Below are 23316 nucleotides of genomic sequence, written 5' to 3'. Positions count from 1 at the left end.
CAAAAACCACATCACACCCTTTCACAATTCTAGATCTAAGACAAGTCACTTAACAAAGTCTGTTTTCTTGGTGTGTATAGGTTCCTCCAGACGTCTGGAAAACAGACCTACGTGGAATCCTTGCAAATAAAGAAAAGTAGATACTTTAAAACCTAATGGTTTTCTCACATATATGTATGAGTACAATAATCTATTAAGAGCATATGTAGTTGCAGGTTAAATTTCCAATGGCTCATTTTAGTATTCAGTTCCAGAAATCTGAGAGTGCATTATTACACAGTCTTACAAATATAGCTTTATATAGTGACACTCTAGGGCAGTACGCTTCTGAAATGAGACCTGAATGGGCTAAATTTCCATCAAGCAGGCCAACAGGAAAGGGCACAGGTAATTTTGATGATCAAAATGGACATATGCCCTCTGTCCCCCATGTGCTCTTAACTCCCTCAACCTCAACCTCAACCTCATCAAACACAGAGTTACCAAGACTTTTAACAGTCACAACATATTGGGTATCTAAAAATCACAATCTCTATGTATGTATGTATGTATGTATGTATATATATATATATATATATATATATGTATGATTCAGAGGTTGAAGTAAAAAATAACAAGACTTTTACTGTTTTAGGTAAGGAAGTACAATACATATCTAATGTATTTGGCAAATATGTCAAGAATTCTAATTTTATAATTCTCATTTTTATTTGTTAATATTTTTTGAATTACATGTGCAGTTATCTATGATAGATAAAATGGCCAATCAGTATATTGTCATAGCATTGTTTTTGCTAAAAACCCAAGGACTTAGAATCTCTGTACTAATGTCTGTTAGTTATTTTTGACATGGAAACATGATTTATTAGAGTATTACACTAATATGCAATTCTTAAAATGTATTTAAGTGATACATTATGATTTGGAGTTTTTTTGTTTTTGTTTTTCAAGACAAGTCTTCTCTGGGAAACAGTCCTGGCTGTCCTGAAACTCACTCTGTTGACCAGGTTGGCCTCAAATAGAGATCCACCTGCTTCTGCCTCCTAAGTTCTAGGATTAAAGGCATTTGCCATGACTGCCTATCATGATTTGGAATTTTTTAACTAAATTTTTTTTAATGTACATTGGGTTTTGCTTGCATGTATGTCTGGGTGAGGATACCAGATCCCTTGGAACTAAAGTTACAGACAGTTGTTAGCTGCCATGTAGGTTCTGGTAAATGAACCCCAGTCCTTTGAAAGAATAGTTAGTGCTCTTAACCACTGAACCATCTCTCCAGCCCCATGATTTGGATGTTTTACAAATTAAATTATGTTGCAAGAAATCAGGACCTAAGCAAAACTTTGTCATTCATACCTCAAAGTCCACATCGCCAAAACAGCCACAGGTTGCACAAGGACCAACAATTTTCAAAATATCTTCCTTGTTTGCATTTTGGATTGTGAATGTGGGTTGAAAGGGGTCCCACTTTTGTGCAACATAACCAACTACAATACCCGGAGGGGCTTGAATTTCTAGCTGTAAGAGAAAATCATAACAAAATGACATTTTCCTAAGGTTGTTGTTCATCAATCACAGAAGAATGCCAACTTACATCTACATAGTATTTGTTATGAAATCACTGATGTATTATAAGAATCATTATAAATATTTTTTAGAATGAATATTGGTGTTTTCTTTTGACATTTTGTATTGTGTCACGGGAATGATAAGAATTCATTACACTGATGTGTGTCACACTCCCCTCTAAATGCCTTTGCGTCCTTGGCACAGCTGTCTTCCCACCTCATCTGTGACATTGAGTGAATCATAACTCAAACTCAATTACTACTTCTCAGTTGTATCCATAACACAGATACATTTTAACCTCTTTTTACCGGTTGTTGAGTGTTCACATTTTTTATTTCTGACATTATTTCAGCATTTGAGTGTAAGCCAAGTAGAATCCTTTTGTAAGATACTTTGAAATGGGGGCAATAGGAAATGTTTCTTTAGAAGAAAACAAGATATACATACATATATATTCATATATATGTGACACATGTATAGTCATATATGGCATATGTCATACATATGACATATATATAGTAAAAGCACACAAATTCACTCTTTCCCACAGTACTTTAACTCCCTATCAATCAACCTTGCCAAACATATGTAAATATATGCCATTTATGTATAAACATAAACATGTGCAATAAATAGAACTATATATTATGTATTTAATGTCTTAGATCTCAAAACACACACACACACACATATAAATAATCTGCTGAACAGAGGATGAAGTAATATTCGAGTCCACAGAGACATCATATCAAATTGAGTAGTTTTCTACATCAATAAAAATTATTGTTACAGCTTTATTAACAACGACAATGACATTATATTCTAAAAGAAAACAATTAAATAACATCACTCTATTGCATACTGTTGGTTTATTGAATGTGCAAATGGTAAATGTTATTCTGAGGAGAATAACACCCAGGGAAGATGGCATCTTAGAAGAGGTTAAGTGTCATGGCACCCCCCTGGGCATTGCTACTCTTAGAGAAGATGACTGTATTTGTGTAGTGAAAACCTGTAGATATTGCAATTGCTTGCTTAATACACTAGTTCAGGAGGTCATGTCTCATTTTTACAGGAAGCATGAACTCCTGTTAGCATTTAATCTAATGCTAGCTATTGTAGTTTTAGGTTACAAATGGAAGAAGTACCTCACCAAATCTTCATGTTTTCCTTATCCCAAAAGGGAAGATATAAATTCAAACAACTCTTATGTTGACTGTCTCATAGCTCCAGATGAATGTCATTTAAAGGAATAATCTTAAAAAGGAAAGATTCTCAGAGGCAGTGACCAACCTCTTGTAGGTAGCAAGGACACCAGCAGCTGTTACACCTTAGGGGCCTGTTCACTGTAATCACCTCTCGACCCGAGTTGTCTGTGATCCTCAGGGTGCAGGCTCTCAGCGTAGAACATACATTACGATTAAAACAGATGCTTTCCTCCACTGCAAAGTAAATTCTTTGTCCCAAGCTGTTTTTGATCTCGTATTTGTTGGAAGTCTCAGTACCGAGTATCACTATCGGAAAACACATCATATGAAGGCATACTTTGATTGGCATCACCACTTGTCAAAATCCAGGAGTGTTAAGAGAATGTAGAGTTGCTGCAGAAATCCTGAACTGATAGTCTCATCTTCATACACATCTCTTCCCATGTTCAGATGTCAGAGCAAGAGCCAAGAACAAAACCAATAACTAATTTTTATTCTAGAACTATGAATAAACATGCTGTGACACCTTCCAACCAAATAACATTGTGTAGGGAAGAAATCATTGCTCAAATAATAACCCTATTGTTCTTCTGCAAGCTATTTGGACAATTTACTGTAGTACTTTTTTTTTATTGTATCTAAATTTTCTTTTAGCATTCACAATAGTTGTACTGGCCAACTTAGTCAATTTTGCCATATTTTGGAGTAATATAGAATCTTATAAACAGAAAACACTCAAGTAATTTGAAATTGTTAATCATCCTCACACACATCTATCTACTGATAAGCTGTGTGCCTATTTTATTGAGTTGATTGTGAAGGAATAAAATGATAGTGTTTGTGTTGATTAAATTTTAATATGCTTTCAACTGTGATATCCCCTTCTCAGAATGTTAAGAAATTTCAATGGGATATTAATTACTGCTTGTCACTTTAATTTTATTAGAGTGTGGATGTCACTGTTATGAAGGACTTACTTTTATACTTTAGTTGTGCTTAAACTAATAACTTTAATTTTGTTTAAAAAATAGGTAAAGCAATCATTCGATCTTTCTACCCATTGTTTATAAAATTTTCTTTTGAACAATAAAGCCTTGTCAGAAGTTTTAATAAATGAAAACTCTGATGTACTTACTCCCGAGAAGTTCCACTTGCTGATGGATGATTATCAGGTCCAGCTGCAAAGGATGACAGACAGGAAGTGAAACCATTCCACCACAGCCCATACTATGCAGTATGAAATCTGTCATTTTCATTAAAACATTTCAAACATTCACGATTTATAGGGCAAAGACTTAACCACAGGAATCAAAGCAAATTCTGAGAAGAAAATTATTTAACTTTTATTTTGGATCTATGAACAAACATATTTGTACTATATTTCAATTAAGGAACAAATTTGATAAGGAAGAACTTGTTACTCAAATAATCATCCTATAATTCCTCTATGAGACTATGTTTCACACAGTATGCATGGCCTGTCTTCACCAAATGTTATTGTCCAACTAATAATTTATAGAACTCTGAAAATTCCATGTCAGATTTGCCAAGAACAAGAAAAATGACAGTGGTTATGCTAACTTTCTGAAAATGAGAAACAGTATTTTAAGGATGTTTTTAAAATAACCTCTGAATAGTAATATCGAAGACATTTTTAAAATGTCCCCAAATTTCTTGTGAGGAAATGAAGCCACAGGATGGGCATCCAGCTTCTTCCAGTGACTATTTATCCACTGACTCAGTTGGCACCATGCACCTCTCAAGGGGGAAATATCTGTTTAAGTTGGAAGATGACATTTTATAAATAGCTCTGCTTCTTATTTTCCTTCAGGCTAGAGAAGACAGAAAACTTTCAGACACCAACAGAATGTCAACTGAAGCGGAATAAGTGTTCTGTTACCAAATACCCACCACAGCATTTGGGCTAGGTAATTAAAAAGAAATTAAGCAAAAAAAAAATTTTGCAGTTTACAAATTTATTTGTTATCGTGTGTGTTTGTGTGCGTGATGTATGTTGTACATACCACAGCACCCATACAGTAGCGAGAGGATACCTTTTAGGGCTTGTTTCTCTTCTTCTACCTTGTGTGCACTCTGGGGATGCAGTCATGTTGCCAGGCTTGCAGTCGATGACCTTTATCCCCTGGCCATCTTGTCAGCCCATATACAAACTTTGCAAAGGAAATATGTAATATGTGATTGAGAAGAGCCTGGGGTTTTGTATTTTTAGTTGAATCAGCTCATAGACGTACTAAAGCCAAATCTCAAGCCTTGGCTGTACTGCTGATCACCACATTTCTAATGCTTCATTTCTAATCCAACCAACATTATTGCCACAGTATGCTCTTTTCATGCATGTAAACTCTGCAGGATTCTTTAAGGCAAGGCATTTTTTCATCAACTTTGGTATTGATTGTAATTCTGCAACTCCAGAAAACTTGAAGCTGTACTCGCTCTTTCATTGTCCTTGTATATCCTGAGGTGAGGGAAACATTTCTTCTTGCCTTACTGATGACGAAAAATTACAATGTGACCTCTTTTAAAAAATGCAAATATTTTTTTACATATGTCATTTCATGACTTGAAGTTTTCTAAAATCATATTAACAATCGTGGTAAAGCATTTTGACGTGGAGTGAGATTTTGAGTGGATCACATCACATTTGCTTTCCTGCAGAAAATGGAGGTTTCCTTTGTGGGGAAAAAAATAGGGAAATACCTTCAGAAAGTATGTGGCTATTAGCTCTGAGAGGAATCAAATTAGGACTGGAACACTAAGATTAGGGATAAGACATCTGAGTTTATCATCTTTGAGTATTGGTGTCATGGATCCAATCAAGTCTTAAATTTTGAAGCTATAAATACTATAGAGATTATAGAGTCTTAAATTTTGAAGCTAGAGAATGAAAAGGAAAGCTGTATCTCCAATTCTCAGATGTTAACTGAATGATGCACATGAAGTATTTGTTGAACTATAGATTTTCGTATATTGTCTTATTGGATCATCAAGAATAAATAAAAATGTCAATTGGATGGACATCCCAAGAAGTTAGGGACAGCGCTAGTAACACAGCATGTGGCCAGTCACCAGTCCTACTCCACTGTCATGGCTAACCTAACTTTAGGGACAAAGGAAGCAATTCTACAGTGACACCTTAACTTATAACACCTCTGCTCCCTGTTTTCCTTTCTCTCACCTTTGTCATCCTGTGTAATAAGAAGTGAACTAATCTCTTTCTGTGGGCAAGTATCCTTTCTTTGACAATGTTGATTTGGTTATTATACTTTCCTTTGAATAGTCCCGAGCCACTAATAAACTGTCCTAAATGGACCCTTTCCATTGTCTCCTGCTGGCTGATGTACTAAAAAATCAGTAGAAATTTTAAACAGATTAAAATATACTCCAGATACCAGGACAAATAAAGTGGTTTTAAAATACTGAGTCAATGAAAACATGACAGTTTTTAATATTATAGCTTAAAATTTAAAATTAAAGATTACAAGTATTGATTTCATTGAATGAATTTCAAGATGAATAGAATGTGTGTGATTTTACCCTTTTGTTGATAACTGAACATATGTTAATATTTATACTATGACACTAAAGGAGTAAATATTAGTTATTAGTGTCAATATGTAGATCTATCTAGAAAGTATCTACTAGCTTCTCCTTAGATTTATCCTACTATATATACATATATTTATTTTCAAATTGTTTGACACAATGTTCTTGAGAGTTAGAAGGAAGACTATTCACAAATTATATAGTAAGAGTTTAAATAACCTTTTAGTTTTTAATGTAGAAATATTTTTCTTATATTTTTCTGGTTAATTTCTTGAACTATGCAGTATTTCCAAATATTCTTAGCTTTAACTAGTTTGTATGTCTTTCAGTTGAACGTTATTACTTACAAAGTTGTATAACAGACATTCTCTTACAGACTTATGTGAAATACATAGAGCCTTCACTTCTGTGTGATAGCATCTTAGATACAGACAGGCACTCTGTACTCTATCAAAGGAGATACAAAAGCACCAATCCAACCACAAGCCCTTTGATCTACAAGGTTGTCCTGCCTTTAACATATGCTGGTGAAATGGTGGTACAAAGCCTGTGGAAATAACCAACCACTATCTGATTTGACTTAAGGCCTAGCCCATGAGCTGATTCATACAAGATACTGCCTAGGTAACCAACAACCTGAGACTACATATCCCAGGGATCTAAGGCAAAAACAAGTACTATTGTTCTTTTTTTAAATATAGCAATAAAGTGGTTTATAAAGACAATCATCTATACTCCTAGATCAGTTCTTTATTCAGTCATCATCAGAGAAGCTTCCTCCTGCAACAGATGGGAACAAATACAGAAGAGACTCACAGAGATTATGTAGAGTGAGAAATCTTGAAACACTCAACCCTGAATGATATCTCCATCAAACCCCTCTCCTTGGGGCTCAGGAAACCCTACTGAAGATGAGGTAGAAGGAGTTTAACAGCAAGAGGAGATGGAAGACACCAAGAAACCAAGGCCCTCTAAATCAACATCCTCAAAACCATATGAACTCACAGAGACTGAGGAAGTACACATAGGGTCTGCATGGTTCTGCACCAGATGGTGCCCCAGACCTGAAAGGAGAACTATACACATGTCCCCTCCCTAACCCAGAAGCTATCTCCAACTGATAGTCACTTGCAAATGAAAATCGGGTTTCTCCAATGGAGTATCACTGGGGAAACAAGCTATTCTTAAGGGTAGGCTGCAGGCCCAGCAATAGATGGGCAGCAGAAAATGAACTCAATGGCATCTTTGAAGGTCCCTTGACTCACATTGTGATGTCAGGACTTTCCCTTTTTAAAAAATTATATATATATATGTGTATATATATATGTTTAGTTTTTATTATATATATATATATATATGTGTGTGTGTGTATGTGTGTTTTGTTTTCCTTCTCCCCTTTTAACACAACAAATCCTTTATATGCATATTATGGCTTATAGTTTAGTGTTTTTTTGGGATTCCCAAGGGTGTGAACGAGTGGGTTTATGTTTCCTGTGCCTTCCCTAGAGCTCTTTCCCTTCTGTCTGTTTTGTCCAATTCCAATGTAGTAGTTTTTTTTATCTCATTATGTATTATATCATATTATACTATAGTTATATTGTTATCCATTAGAAGCCTGTTTATTTTCTAATGAAAGACAGAAAAGGAGTGGATCTGGAAGAGAGGGAAAGTGGGTAAGACTTGGAGGAGAAAAGGATGGGACAATGTAATCAGGATGTATGATGTGAAGAAAAAAAGCATATTTTCCATAAAAGGAAAAACAGCACACACAAAGTTATTTAACAGGCATTCTCCTACAGACTTACATGAAATACTTTTGAAATCCCCACATACCTTTTTATATGTGCAGAGTTTAAAGTAAACCCATATTCTTTTAGTACAAAATGAGTAAGTCATTTCCTTTAGGAAAAAATGTTAACAATTTATGGCACATTTTGTTTCCTCAAAAAATATTGGCAGAGGTATGTTTTTAGAAAATGCACTGCATTTGAAACTGAAGCTCCTGAGTTCTTCTGTCTATTTATTGAAGGTTAGAACGTGTATTCACGTCAAGCATCTGGCCACGGTATGTCATCTTTCATGGGTGGAAGAAGAATATGCGATGACCATATGTGATCATCAAACCTCAGCCCTCTGGCGCTGGTATATCACTTTTATATTTGGCAAAAACCTTGCCTGACAACACTCCCAAACAGCTTGCAGCAGTTAATCAACTCTAGCCAGCTCTTCCAGCTGATCCTTTCTGCAGCTGGAAGATGGAAGATGGAAGATGGTAGGTTAGCTTTTCCAGCTCCTTTCCGTAGCTCCCTGAGCTCGCCAGTCTCTGTAGAACATTTGTCTGCCAGTGGGTTTCTGGGGAAGGCATCTGCAATTATCAACATTTTCCCAGGAACATATGCTGCATGCAGCTTAAACCCTATCAGGCATAGCAGAAATCTCTTGTTCCTTAAGGGAATTAACACAGAGATTTGATTTTGATAAAAGAGATAGACTTTATGTCTGAAGGAATGCCAAACAAGGGAGCGTGGTAGCAGATGTGCTGACATCTCAATATTAGTGGTAGAGTCTTTCTAGCCGTGTGTAGGGTTAGGTGTTAAAACAGCAACAATACATTCACATATGAACAACAATTTCTATTTATGTGCCGCATGACAAAGTTTTATAAGACTTGAAGTGCCCCAGCTCAGTCAGCAACAGTACCTAAGAGTGTGATCTAATCGTTCAAGCAGGATGCCCTGGAGACTCAGGAACATCAGAAGAGGGTAATGTGGCCTTGGTCAATTGTTTTCCCTTGGATTTTCACATTGCTTTTGGGAGCAGCTGAAAAGTGTCAACTCCTTGCCGAAGTCTCCACGACTGCCTTCTCCCTTAAAGACAGTGTGTTTTCCTGGCTTTCGTGCCTTGCTCTGTACTTTTTAATCAACGTTTTTTTTTTGTTTGATCATTAACTAACAAAATATTTGAGTGACAGGGCTAGGTTTTATGCTTCTTATGTGCCTTGAATATCCAAGTGCTCAATATATGTCTAATTCATAGCTGCAGGTGGCCTAGTCTAATAATTCCTTGAGAATGCCTGCACACCTTGAGCAATGAACAGGAAGTAGACAAACACGCTAAGTGGCAAAGTCAAAGCTATTTAGTCTCATCACTCTGTCAATTAAATAAGGATAGGCGGCAGTAGTGTCGAATAAAATTCCGTCTACATAGCAAATGTAAAGTCAGTACTTTATAACTGTATAATTTATAGTGCAGTCTGCACTCCATTAAATTATTGGTTGAAAAACAAGAAACCGACTTTGAATTGCTTTTAAAGAGAACACAAGAGTAGAAATGGAAAGGCATGCAAACCTGGCTTAAATATTCTAGACCAGGGGGGAGACTGACTGTTGGCAGGAAATGACTTGGCTGAGGGTCGTCAGGCCGCTGCCTTGCTTGTTTCCTGGGATGGGAAGAAGCTGCCCAACAGTGTGGATCTGGGTCTGTAGATCCTGGAAGAAAACCAGGCAGTCTTCCAGCCTTTTGATTCTGGGAATCTGCAAGAGATGAATATCTTTATGTGTGCTAAAATTTCCCTCCCTCTCTCCCTCCCTCCTTCCCTTCCTCCCTTCCTCCCTCCCTCTTTCCCTTCCCTTTTCTCTTTTTGATTTAGATTGAAGTTGCTCCCTGTTTGATGCCTCTCTCATGTTAATGCAATTTCCTTTGTTTTCACTGCTCCATACTATCACCCCTTGACTTCTCAGCCAGAGAAAAAGAAAGAACATAGAAGAATGTTGGTAGTTGTGAGGATAAGTTGAATAACTTGACTTAAATAATTGGCCTGGAGATACATTGCTTGTATAAATATGTTTGTGTATAAGTACAAGGTAACACCTGTTCAAAAAGGTGAGGAATCATAGACCACACACACACACACACACACACACACACACACACACACACACACAATAAATGGTAATAGACCCTAGAAAGCCTGTACTCATAAAATGATAGCCTAGACTTGAATTTTTCCTTGATATTTTCATTACTTTTTTTATTATTTATTTATTTATTTATTTATTGACAGGGTTTCTCTGTAGCTTTGGAGGCTATTCTGGAACTTGCTCTATAGACCAGGTTGGCTGTGAACTCAAAGAGATGCATCTGTTTCTGCCTCCCAAGTGCTGGTTAAAGCCACAATTTCCTTTCTTTGAATATTATGGGGCTGTCTTGTACTTTATGAAGTTACTCTGCCCACTTTAATAGTCATAATATTGTAGCCCGGTTTAGTTGAATGACTCTCATATTTCAGCCTTCATCAGAACCACCTGAAGTGGGGACCTATCAAAATAGGTGTTGGACCGCTCTCCAGCTATTGATTCAGAGATTGGGGTGGAAGGTTTGCAAAGTTACATTTTGATAAGATCTTAGGTGAAGCTAATAGTCCTAATAGTATGAGGATATCCTCTGAAAATCCACTGTTAAACTGAGTAAGCTTAAAGAAGCTCATAATTTATCAGTGAGTGTCTTAGTATACTTATATAAAGTTCACTTTGTTAGTTCACTGGTATCAATATACTGCTGAGTAAATTTGCTTCTATTTCAGTCATCTCACGTTGGACTCTGTGAGTTTCTTATTTACTGTGTATTAGTCTATGTGATGTTATGCATCAGCCCTAGGCAGGAGAATCTTTATTTAAAATTCTAAACGTTAGCTTTCTACTAGTTCCCCTATTTCATTCTCATAAATATCATTGTGTTATTTCCCTCATTAGATGCTCAGTTTTTTCCCATAGACTACTGGTATTCGTGATTCTCATCCTCATAGAGTGTCAAGGCTTTTTTTTTTTTTTAGAAAAGTATGTGAATAAATTTGAGTTGTTTCTCAAAGTTGTGTTGCATTATCTTATCTGTTGATTTACAAGGAAGTGAATGGTCAAGTTTTCTTTTTAAAGCTATAGTAGGGCTTATCATGAAAGCAAGCACAGTTAAGCATCACATTGTTTAACAACATTAACGCTTTCTGAGAATATATCAATCATTAGGTAATTTCATTGATGTGCAAAGGTCATGGAGTATGTTTAAAAGTTAAAAGTTTCTAACACTATTGGGTAGCAATGTTTTATGTACCATGATCTTTGTGGTCCATCATGGACAGACTGACATTTTGTTAAGGAACATGCACATGAATGAGACGAAGGAATTGGTTCTGGACTGATACAGAGAATAAATTTATAGCAATTGCATAAAATTTGAGTGATTGCTGTCATTGCGCATATAGTAAAACTTGAGTGCCATATAAATGCTTAATAGAAATTATAATGGTCCTATTTCTACAAGGATACCTAGTTTTATAAAAAATTTCTTGTTGTTTGAGGTATTTTTTTGTATCTTGTAATCACACAGTTTAAAAATGCACTAGGAGTCTTTCTAAGACAATAAGCTTATTTTATCATTAAGAAAACCCAAGCATAGTCTGAGCAGGGATGCAGGAACACAGACAAAGGGCCCTTTGGACAGAGGAATAAATTGATTCTAGTAATGACAAGCTTGCTAAGCTTGTGCATACAGGAAGTGTTAATGAGGGGCAATTGCCAGATGACTCATTTATTTATTTACCCCTAAGGTTGTTGGAACTGGCTGGGTTTATATTAATATTGATATCGACTGCTTAGTTTGCATTTGTCTGTGGCGTTTGACATCCGTACAGGACTTGCTTGAGAATTAAACAAATGAAGAAACTTGTCCTTTGGTCCCTCTGTAAAAGAACTTGTAGGTGATGAGGCTGCAGTTGGTTTCCCTCCAAGGATCCCTCCAGAACTGTTTTGACCTAAGGAACAGACACAAAGGAAGGGGGTGGCTGTTCTTATTCTTAGGAAAAGACCCTGCAAGGGAACTCCAGGGGGCACACCAAAACCAGGAAGACTATGTAAAACTGTCTTAAAATCAAAGCGGAGCTACTGAAGACAAGAGCAAGGGCCGGAAACTGAATGCAACAAACACTTATCCAACATTAGTGCCAATATCAACTGTCATCTTCGCTTTGCAGAAAACAAAACCGACAGCAAACTAGTGACAAAATAATGCTCTAGAAAACACTAGTTCACAAACAAAATGCATGTTAGTAGCTCATGTGGGCATGGAGATGTGTGGTTATTGAACAGAAAGCGAACACTGTCAGCTGCTGGAAGTATTCCATCTCTTCCTCTTGGTGATGGTTGCATGAGTTTCTCTTTGTTAAAACGACAACAACAACAACAACAAAACCCCCTTTTTTGGTGCTTTATTGCGAACATGCGAAATTCCACAATAAAAGCGTGGTTAATTAACAACAAAAGTTACTAGAATGTTGTATTATCTCTTACTGTCATTTTCTTTTTTTAAAAGATTGGTAAGTTACTTCAAGTTTATATTGTAAACTTTGCTGCTGCAACACACTACAGTAGGTTATTAAATGTCTGGAAAGCGGCTGCACGTCCCTGGCCTGGGGTATCAGGTTTCTGACGCTACAGCAGGTTCAGAGGATGCCTTTCCTTGTATTTGTTTTTACCACGTGAAGAGGTTCCAGATAATACACATTTCTTATTCAAAGAAATAATACACATTTCTTTGGATCTATGGCATCACACTCAGGCTTCCTTGGACTTGTCTATGAACTGCCCCGTTAACCCTGAGTCTCTCAGAAGATGCTACCAGACAATACAGTTTCATAGGCCAAAGACCACGATGGAGTTATGGTCATATCTTTAAACATTTTGGAAAAACATGCCCTCAAACATTTTTTGAGTAAAAATTAGATAAGTCTATTGCTCAAACAAGATTTTCTATTTAAATGGTATCTTCCTGTCTCTTTGATTTTATAATAAATGTTCTATCCACACCGTGGGCTAAATGTTTTCAATTGGCCAGAGGGATGTTTGTTTTTGTCTTAAACTTTTTCTCTAGGTTTAGTGCAGCTTTAATTCACAAACACGGTCTTTTTCATTACTGAACATCACGTCTTTTTGGCAGATTAATCATAATCTTGCTTTCCGGTCACATTTTCTTCAAAGACCCGGACTACCAGATGAATAGAAATCTCCTTTGAATTGGTATCGGGCTTTGAATTTCTATCTACTCTTTTAAAAATGTATAACTAAGCCATAAATAATTTACACACTCTGGAACTCTTTCCTTCCAGGCCGCTCTGTCGCTGCTCTTAATCTATAAAATGAGAAGTGTTTGGCCTGTGATAGTTTCAGTCTTCAAGAAATGTTTGTCATGGTTTGCATTTACTTGCTGTGAGCATAGAGACAGTTCTGCACACATGCGGTAAAAGTCACTATTTCTCTCTTTCTGATGTAGTTTCTCGTCTGTTTACAAGCTTCCCCAGGGATTCCCAGACTCACATTAAATAAGAAAGAAAAATATAAAGACTACTTAATATGTTTAATAGATGTCAGCGATGTGTTCATGAAGCAAGCAAGAATGAACCCACATTATTTGGATTGAGTCATCTATTTAAATAATTTAGGGGAGGTTACACTTGTGACTAATTTTAAACACGTCCCTAAGTTTCACAAATCACACTTACTCATTCTGAAACTTTTCCTTATAGAGCTTAATAGTGCTTTGTCTTGATAATTGAATACAAATGGATTATAATTTTATTTTTAGAAATATCTTACTGTGATTGTATGTTATTAGCCCTGATAAAACCTCATCTCTCATCCTTTGAAATCTGTCTCAATTAAAACACATATTTGAATAGTTTTAGGGTACTGAGTGAAATTGCACCCTTTTCTCCTAATGTCCCTAATAGATCTTCTTGCTTAAATTGGATATTTTGATGATTTTGATTTTTTTATGCTGAATTTGCTACCAAAATATTTTAAAAATATTTTAAGTTTATAATGCACAAATGTTTAGTTCTACTACATCAAGTTGAGGCTTCACTCATGTTCTGTTCTTCACTGGGCCGAGGGCCTCGTGGTTTTGAACAACAAATGAGCAATTATGAATGTTTGGACAACATTTTTAGATGTCTATGTAAAATCCTTCCTTCTGATTCAGTTAGACTTGGAATTTCATCCCATTCCCTGTGTTTAAATTAAACATCCTTACTTTCAATGTTGCTTTACAGCTTTTCTTATTAAATTGCTAGGTTTGCGTTTACAGCAACAAAAACAGATTTTACAGCCGGACTTTTTACATTCTTTTGGCTGAAAGTGTGGGGTGTGTGCTTTCAGTTAGGACAAAGTAAAACAATTCAAATTCCAGTGTTCCAGAGCAACAAATAACAACTTTTAAAAGTACCAACTAGACCAGTTATAATGCTCCAATATCCATGCACTTGCTGTTATAACATATACGAGGCCAAATTTAGACGCTGGCTGTGTTTACTCTTACCTTTCGAGGTCATGACAGTCTGAGTACCCTTCAAAGGCAGGCAGGTGAAAAGGCGTTTCCTGTTTCCACACGGAGAGAACAGAAGGAATAAAGCTCCCGACCCTTGCTGTCTGCTTCATGTCAGCTTACAGACAACAGAGGCACAGCGCCTCGTTGATTCTAGAGTGTTTGATTTTATCTGTTCGGACAACAGGAGGAGGTGAAGCCATCACCCTAGGTAAAAGACCTACTTGGAAGAAGCCATATAGTTTGGTAGCTGAAAGAGTTACTTAGAAATAGCAAAGAGAAAAGAAAGCACAGCATTTATATCGTCGTGCCGTCATCTAGTTGTGTGATGTGTTCTGGAGTCGGATGTGGTCTGTTACATTCTCAGAGTCAGAGGCTGTGGAAGTCATCCTATACCCTGGAAGGCTGTCAAAGATGGAAATACAATTCCTGATATGTTCAAACGTCAGAGCCACATTTTTCCTCATTTTGTCATGTGACTTTTGTCTCACCCATACCCCACAAAACAAACAAGAAACCAGAAGAGGATAGATCCCCAAGCTCTTATGCATGTAAATAATTCTCTATTTTTTAGTTGTGAATGAAATGTGATCAGTCACGGGGACTGAGAAACACAAAATTTTTGGACCTTGATGGAGCTAAGCAAAGCCTACAGATACTTTACTCATCGGGTACTGAAAATGAAATTTCAACCTTCAAGAGTCAGCATGTGGTTGTGAGTTCAGCCTCCTAGGAGGACATGGAACTTCGTTCACCTCGTCAGCCTCAGTGCTATGGCACTGGATGAGTTAAGGCACTGTCTGCGTTAAGTCATACAGTTGCCTCAGAAGGTATAGGGACAAAAAAACCCGGAAAGCTTAATAGGGTACATATTACAAGCATAGATTTTCTTACTTGATAGGCAACTTTTTGTTGTTGTCTTATTTTGCTTGTCAAGTTTGAGCCTGAATCTAATTATCTTATTTAAGCTGTTATTCCACAGAAAAGCTATATTTGTGCTTTTTTTAAAAAATCAAACTTCATAAGTTTTATTGGCATTTGCAAAAACAGTTAATATATAGGAATTAATTTACACTATCTGACAAAGTGTTTTAAATTGTGATCATTTAGACTATTCTAAAGAGTATCAGCTTTGAAATTAAAAGAAAATCATGATTAAGCATTTGACCTGTAGAGGGCACACCGTCCCTGCAATTGTATACGGTCATGTGACCAACAGCTGTGCTCTCTATACCATGTTCGGCACCCTGGCGTTTCTCCCTGCTCAAACGTTGTGTGGCTCTGTGCAGGGTGCCACTGCCTATTCCTTCTCTTGTGCATTCCCTCGGCATGGCCAGTCACGGGTCCAATACTGTTTGCTTCTTTTCAGATTCCTCTCCCCTGCCTCAGAGCTCCCTTCTATGCTCGTTTTGGAGTCATATTCTTCCTCAAGGAGATGCACTAGCCCCTCTTTTGTGAAATTCAGTTGTTTCAAATACGTAAATGGTTCTAAGTACTCTAATAATCAACAACTGTTGCTTTGGGCTTGGCAGCTAGTCTCCTTCTGGAGAAATTGCTGTCCAGTTTCACCTTCAATGCTACCAGGCCTAAGAGTGCTGCGTTCATAGTAGAACCAAGGTCCCCATGATAGTTCAAGATGGCCACATCCTCCACCAGGGGCAGTGGTTTCTCTTGCTATGGTGATGTGTTTTCTCATTCCCAATTTTGATTCCTTTAAGCAGAGCTATTACAAGTTGAGCATGTCTAACAAAAACAGCAATGGCAACAAAAAAAGAATAAAATAATAATAATGAAGAAATACTGCAAAAGAGGAAAATCAAATAATGAGCTGGCAGGAAAACAAGGAAATGAAACAACAACAATGAAGCAAAAATTATGTCTCTTCATAAATTATGTCATCAGTGGATATCTGATGACAATCCTCTATTTACCATGCTATGCATAATTGCATATGAATATGATTAAAATCAGACTTGTTACGAGAAAGGACATACCTAAGTGCAGTGGGCACATAATTTTCTATCAATTAAAATGAGGACCCATGCAAATTCTATTGCGTATCAACGAGCTATTCTTCCTCCAAACACCATAAAAGGAAGTTCTAAACAATAACTGGGCCCCTACATACCCTCATTTATGTGGCCTGCTGTCAATCTTGAGATTTATTCATTTTATTGACTTGATTATTTTGTGTGTGTGTGTGTGTGTGTGTGTGTGTGTGTGTGTGTGTGTACTATGGCATAAATAAAGGTCAAAGGACAACTTGTAGGAGTTGGTGACAAGCACCTTTATCTCCCGAGAGATAAAACCGTTAGCATCTCCTCAGCAGTACCTGAGTCATGCATTTCTACTCATAAATCTAATCTTTAATTTTTTCCAGGTGGGCAATTACATTATGGAACCAAACAGGATATAAATATATAAATAAAAATAAATAAATAAGTTAAAGGAAAAACAAATATGGGGAAATATCATTGTCGGTATTTTTCCAGAGATGTAAGATACAGAGCTATCCATGAAATTTGAAAAAATTAAAAAAAGCAATCTTTTCATGTGAACTGATGTGTCTTATCGTTAACACTACTATTCATTTACACAGTTGTGAATAAACATCACACCTGAGTGCATTTATTTACTATTTACTCAAATCTGCTCTTTTGACACGGCATTTCGTTAATGCATGCATTTAGAAACACTCATTAACTTATCACTGTGTTCATGGCATCATGAGGAATACTGACAATTAATGACATGGCCCCACCCTGGGGAATGTGTACCTTAGTGCACTGTCACAACAGAATTCAATAATCTACTTATTTCTGACAATTAAAAGTCAATTTCTACCTTCTGAAAATAAAATGACACTAGTCCTTCCCTTTCTGAAAAACCATTTAATTAGTATCAATGATGTGTCTTCAAATGAGATGGACAATTAATTGTTTCACACACACACATGTTAAATCCCCCCCTTTTATGTTACTTTCCAACAGGAGAGTAATAGCTATTGCAATATTCATTTGTGAGTAATGAGAATAGTAAATTGCATCACGCTTCTTTGCTGACAGTAAGAAATGTTTCAATCTGCTTTCTTTCTAATGGAAAAACAAACGATAACAACTTAAAGTACCAGAAAGAAAAGGACTCTAGGCATTCAGCAGAATAGATCTGATGTGGTTCTTTACCACATTTACCTAGAATTCACATTGACTTGGATGGAATAAAAAAAAAGAGACTGAATTGGAAGACCTTTGCTCACTGTCTTTGTCCATGTTGATAAATCGTCTCCCGCCAGTAGATTGCAAATCCCGCAGAAGAAGCAGACATTTACCTGGCTTATTGCTCTTTACATCGTCTCAGCCTTGTACATTTACATCAGCAAGACTCAGGTGGAATGGTGTTTGAACATAAATCTGTCTGCATGGCCTTGTTCTAATACTCCCTGCTATGCACAATGAAAATTTTATCATCTCTGATGCTATTCTGAGTGTCTAATAGGAAAGAGAACATTTTTGAGAGAGAGAGAGAGAGAGAGAGAGAGAGAGAGAGAAAGGAGGAGGAAAAGGAGGAGGAGGAGAAAGAAGTGGGAGGGCTGGAGAGATGAAGCAAATGAAGAGATGAACAAAATATTACCAATCTCCAGAGACTTCAAACTACCGAAATAAGAACACCTTTGTCGTTTCAAAGTCTTTCATTTGGTCATTATTTGAGCTATATTTACCTTATGGCTACTTTTTCCTCTCAACATCTGTCTCCATCTTCACAAATATCACCAAAACACTGCAACGAGCCTTTCGGTTACTGCAGCTTCTAGCCCAGTATCTCCGTATAGAACTGACTTCACTGGCTGAAGCTGTACCACACAGAGCCAGGGCAGCTGCAGTTCAGAGGCAGCCAGTTAGACCAGTTGTTTTGTGTAGCACACTTCCTTCCCTTTTCTAGCATTAAAAATAGCTTCCCTGAGTTTCAATCCCCCAGGAGCAATGTTCTCATGAAAATAAGATAATTATTGTAATAAATATACATTAAATATATAGGCAAAACATACCAGAGTCAATTTATGTTTAACAGCACATGTTTATTATTTACTTCTTGTGCTGTTTATGGGCTAAATCATTGAGAAAATTGCACATTTGAAAGGATGCTTTGCTAAACAATAGCTAAAAGTGAGATGAAATCCTATACACCACAGTGCTGGGTCACTTTTGTAAACTTGACATGGACTTAGACATATCTGTGAAGAGGAAATTTCAGTTGAGGAAATTTTCTTCTTGAAATTGTCAGATGAGCATGTCTGTGGGGAATATACTTGCCGGCTAATGGATGTAAGAGAGTCCAGTCTATGATGAGGGGTGCCATCTGGGAAAACAAGCCAGTAAGTGGCACTCCTCTCTACTTCCGTTCGTGCTTCTAGGTTCTTGCCTTGAGTTTTTGTGTTGTTTTTCCTAGGTGATGTAACCAGCTGGCCAAATAAACGATTTACTTGACAAGTTGCTTTTGGTAGTGGTGTTTGCCACAGCAATAGAAAGCAAACTGGGAAAGCCATGTGAAACCATGCTTCACAAAATAGAAGCAAAGATTTTGTGGGAAAACAAAGCCTATATTTGTTCTTTGTTTATTTCACTTTCTTGTTTTTATCTAATTGATAAAACTCCTAATATCTTTATTGGCTTCCCTTTGGTTTTCATGAAAGCCAAAAACAATTAAGTAGTATCCACAATAGCTTTTTTTATGATTTGGGTCTTTTTTCCTTATTATGAGCAAATTTGTGAACTATGAAAATGGATGACAACTGTGATATTTATCCCTACTTTAAATCATAATTATCCGTGATCTAAAACAGCTGTAAATGAGTGTGATACTGTGGGTTTAGTTTATCTAGAAACATAGATTACTGTAAATTTTGTAAAACACATTATTGGAGTGTTATTTAGAAAATTAAGAAATTTCTTAAAATTTTTAAAAATTTAGGCATGAAGGCTTCTAAAGAACTAGCAATTATGTTTTGTTTATACTTACTACCATATTCAATTCACATGAATTTTGTGACATGTCACCTTGACCTGAAGGAGTAGTCACAAGATGCCAATTCAGATAAACTAACTTAGTTTCATGTGCACCAATAATAACCCATGGTCTAAGGCTCAAAGAACATGGAACACACACACAAAAAAAATGGTGTAGTAGAGAAACTGAGTGTGTGAAACTCTACAGTACAACATGTGTGATAAGCAACAAGGACATTATAACTCCTGCAGGGCTTGCACTCCTACAACTATGCCCTGATGAACCCTGTTTTTGCTAAGAGTGTTTCTGTAAGGTGGAGTAAGAGAGGCAATGTATTCTAGATTAATGAAGATATTGCTAAGAAATGTGACCATGAAATAATAGTAGTCTTGTGTATGAATAAATATATCACTAAAGAATGCTTGTAAGTTAATCTATAACAAACGACTACTGACTTTTATTTAAGAAATATTTTGCAAATCCTTTCTTCTGTTTCTATGAGGACTGTATTCAAATACTGTAATGAAAATCTGAATGATATTTGGTGTGGGAGGTCCTTCTGTCTATGTACTGTTTTTATTGGTTAATGAATAAAGGAACTGCTTTGGGCCTATAGCAGAGCTATAGGGAAACAGAACTAGGTGGGGGAGGGGAGAAACAGAATACTGGGAGTGAGAAGGCAGAGTCAGAGAGATGCCATGGAGCCAACAGAGTTAGGCATGCTGAAACTTTCCCACTACTGCCACATGGTGATACACAGAGGAATGGAGATGGGTTAAATTAAGACATAAGAGTTACCTATAAGATACTAGAGCTAATGGGGCAAGCAGTGATTTAAATAATTTTGTTTCTGTGTGATTATATTGGTTCTGAGCTGCCGGGATAAACAAGCGGCCTCCTTCCAACAAATTGGTGTGACGATGTGGTGGACTAAATCTGTGTAAAACCCGAGAAGGCTTGGAAAGAAACTATAGACACAAAAAAACAAAGTTTAGTTGTATTTTTTTCAGTTGGTGGCTTGCCACAGCTCCTTTAAGAGAGGCCTTACTCATTCAGTGGTAGTAGCAATGTGGTTTTAAAATGGCAACTTCCCAGCTATGGGACATGCTGTTAGTACAAACTCTGGCTCTTTTGGGAGACCAAGCATTTGGATGGGCTTTGTGAGCAGACTCTTGCAGCTTGCTTAATGTTGACATGGACTATCTATGTGCCTGGAAGTAGGGTGGTGTGTGTGGCTCTCAGAGGTGGTTAGTGGCTTCACCATGCTAGACTGGGCAGGAAAAGCAGACAGTACTGTATTTGACCTAGTAATGCTACAGCTTAAGTTTTAAGAAGTGCTTAGCATTTTAAAAAGTGCTCCTGGACAGTAAAGAATTACAGAAATGCAATAAAAACAATCCAGATAGAAAAAACCCCTAAACGAGACACAGTGTATTTAAAAAATGTTTGAAGGCTTAGAAAAGAGGAGAAAAGGAGTATAGAGAGTTATAAAAAGAAGTAAATTTTTTTTAAAAAAGACAAAGTCTTTAAAGAGACTTTAATAAAAATAAATAAGACACGTAAAGATGAACTATACACAGAGAATCTGGATTATGTATATTATTGTGCATTCTTTTAAATTTTTGACTGTGAATGAGCTAAATACAGAGAGATATTTCATTTTATGGACTGCTGAGCTAAACCAGCATGTATAGTATAGAGGTATCATGACTTCCAAATTTGGGTCTAAGGATATGTTGCTTTGGAAAAGAGGTTATTCTCTTGTTTCCACAGAGGATGAGAACCTGTGAATTGCTTCCATACCAATATGGTTTGATGGAGAAAGAACCTCCAAAAGATTGCTGTGAACATAAAAATGTTTTGCCACAAAAAATATTTTGCCTAATAAACAGTAGGAAGCAGCTTGGAGAAACTACACCCATATTCCCAAATATTATTCTAATTTTTTTTTTTACATTTAAAGGGGGCTATGCTATAGAGATTTGCAGTGGTCTTGATCTTGGTTTATTGATACAAATTTAAGATCAATTTTGTTAATTGTATATGTATTTCTGTTCTTGATTAAAGTAATGTGCTTGTGTAGTTCATTTAAAATGTAATGTATAATTAAGAAAAATAGGTTAATAGATAATCATCTATAAGAGTCAGGCTTGTGTGGTGTTAGTTAGATTTTCTAGATGTACAGAGATATATTTCAGATGGATAGGAATTCTTCAAATCTTTCAGAGACCTTCAGAATATGGCATTTAAAATGTTTTTATAACTTAGGACTTTTTATGAGAGTGAGACACATGTGTTCCCAGCAGCACCAATCTACTTCAAGAGGAAGATGGGCATTGAAGAGGCTTCTTATAGAGTTTGTTAGATGAACTGGATATTCAGGATCCCCAGAGAAATGACTGCTGCACTTGCCTAAAGGTGAGACAATCCTTCAGGGTTCCTGCTTCATAAAAGACTCTACTAGATATTCTGCAGGATATAAAAGAAAGTGACTGGCAAACTGCTAATATAGGCAGAAGAAATTTCCTGTTTCATGGAAAAGTCTGTTGGATATTATGGGCCTGTGGATTGAAGATTGGATGCCCCAATAGTACAGAAGAACTTTGAGTGACTGTACAGGCAGCGAGATGTCTCTGTCAATTCTAGAGTTTTGGAAGTTGCTAACAATGCATTTCCTGTTTACATAGGTAATATTATATCCTTCTGGAGTCTTTGATGGAGTTGAAGAATAGATAGTTATTATAGTTTTCCTTAGTTATGATAACAGATAAAGTAGATATAAATATTGTAACTGTAATTCTTGCTTGATAACGGTTTTGTTATATGTAATTTTACTATGTTAAAGTTAAAGCCTTCTTTTTTCTTTAACAGAAAAGGGGAAATGGTTTGAGACATTCTTATGTCTATGTGTTTTTTTTATTGGTTAATTAATAAAGGAACTGCTTTTAACCTATAGCAGATCTATAGGGGAACAGAGCTAGGCAGGGAAAAGGAAACAGACTGCTGGGAGAAAGAAGGCAGAGCCAGAGATGGCATGGAGACCCCAGAGTCAGACATGCTGAAATTTTACTGGTAAACCACTACCACATGACAATATACAGATTAATGGCGATGTGTTAAATTAAGATATAAGAATTAGTCAACAAGAAGCTAGAGCTAATGGCTCAAGCAGTGATTTAAATAATATGGTTTCTGTATGATTATTTCGATTCTGGGCAGCTGGGACAAACAAGCAGCCTCCTTACTACAGATATTTCTATTCTCTATAATGTTATTTTTATTTTGAAATTCCTTAGGTAATTTCCTTATACAAATTGTGAGGATATATATATATATATATACGTACATACATACATGCAATTGGAAAATTTCAGGAGTTTTAAAATAATTAAAATAATTTTTGAACAATTGAAATTAATTTAAAATATTTTCTCTATTTTTCTTTCAATGCTGTGCTGTTTTTATTGCTATAGCTTTGTATTATAACTTGAACTCAGGATGGTGATTATTTCTAGCAGTGTTTTATTGTTCAGGATGGTTCAGACTTGCCTGGATATTTTGTGTATGCATGTAAGTTTTGAGATGATTTTTTTTCAATTTC

The 23316-nt window shown here is 36.3% G+C and overlaps 1 protein-coding gene and 1 long non-coding RNA gene across 4 annotated transcripts in view; one reads left to right on the top strand and one right to left on the bottom strand.

The window, feature by feature from the left end:
• LOC146894632 (uncharacterized) overlaps window positions 1–4726 on the top strand; it is a 30072-nt gene extending 25346 nt beyond the window's left edge. Inside the window, exon 3 of the long non-coding RNA XR_015001833.2 lies at window positions 4609–4726. This is a non-coding gene — a long non-coding RNA (uncharacterized LOC146894632). The remainder of the gene's footprint in view (window positions 1–4608) is intronic.
• LOC125411985 (phospholipid scramblase family member 5) overlaps window positions 1–18568 on the bottom strand; it is a 50673-nt gene extending 32105 nt beyond the window's left edge. For 2 of the 3 annotated variants that reach the window (XM_085689539.2, XM_085689538.2), the window contains exons 1-6: window positions 18430–18568; window positions 14706–14764; window positions 9690–9874; window positions 3913–3955; window positions 2863–3083; window positions 1357–1518 (exon numbers count right to left, since the gene is read on the bottom strand). In XM_085689539.2, coding sequence (XP_085545665.1) covers window positions 1357–1518; window positions 2863–3083; window positions 3913–3955; window positions 9690–9874; window positions 14706–14718 — 624 coding nt within the window. In that variant the 5' untranslated portion in view covers window positions 14719–14764; window positions 18430–18568. Of the gene's footprint in view, window positions 1–1356; window positions 1519–2862; window positions 3084–3912; window positions 3956–8174; window positions 8576–9689; window positions 9875–14705; window positions 14765–18429 lie in introns of those variants that run through there. The other variant, XM_048452492.3, reaches the window with a different exon arrangement.
• Between the last annotated feature and the right edge of the window lie 4748 nt (window positions 18569–23316).

This window comes from Myodes glareolus, chromosome 4 (genome assembly GCF_982192425.1).
Source record: "Myodes glareolus chromosome 4, mMyoGla1.1, whole genome shotgun sequence".
NCBI lineage: Eukaryota > Metazoa > Chordata > Mammalia > Rodentia > Cricetidae > Myodes > Myodes glareolus.
This window is presented reverse-complemented; position numbering and strand designations above follow the sequence as displayed.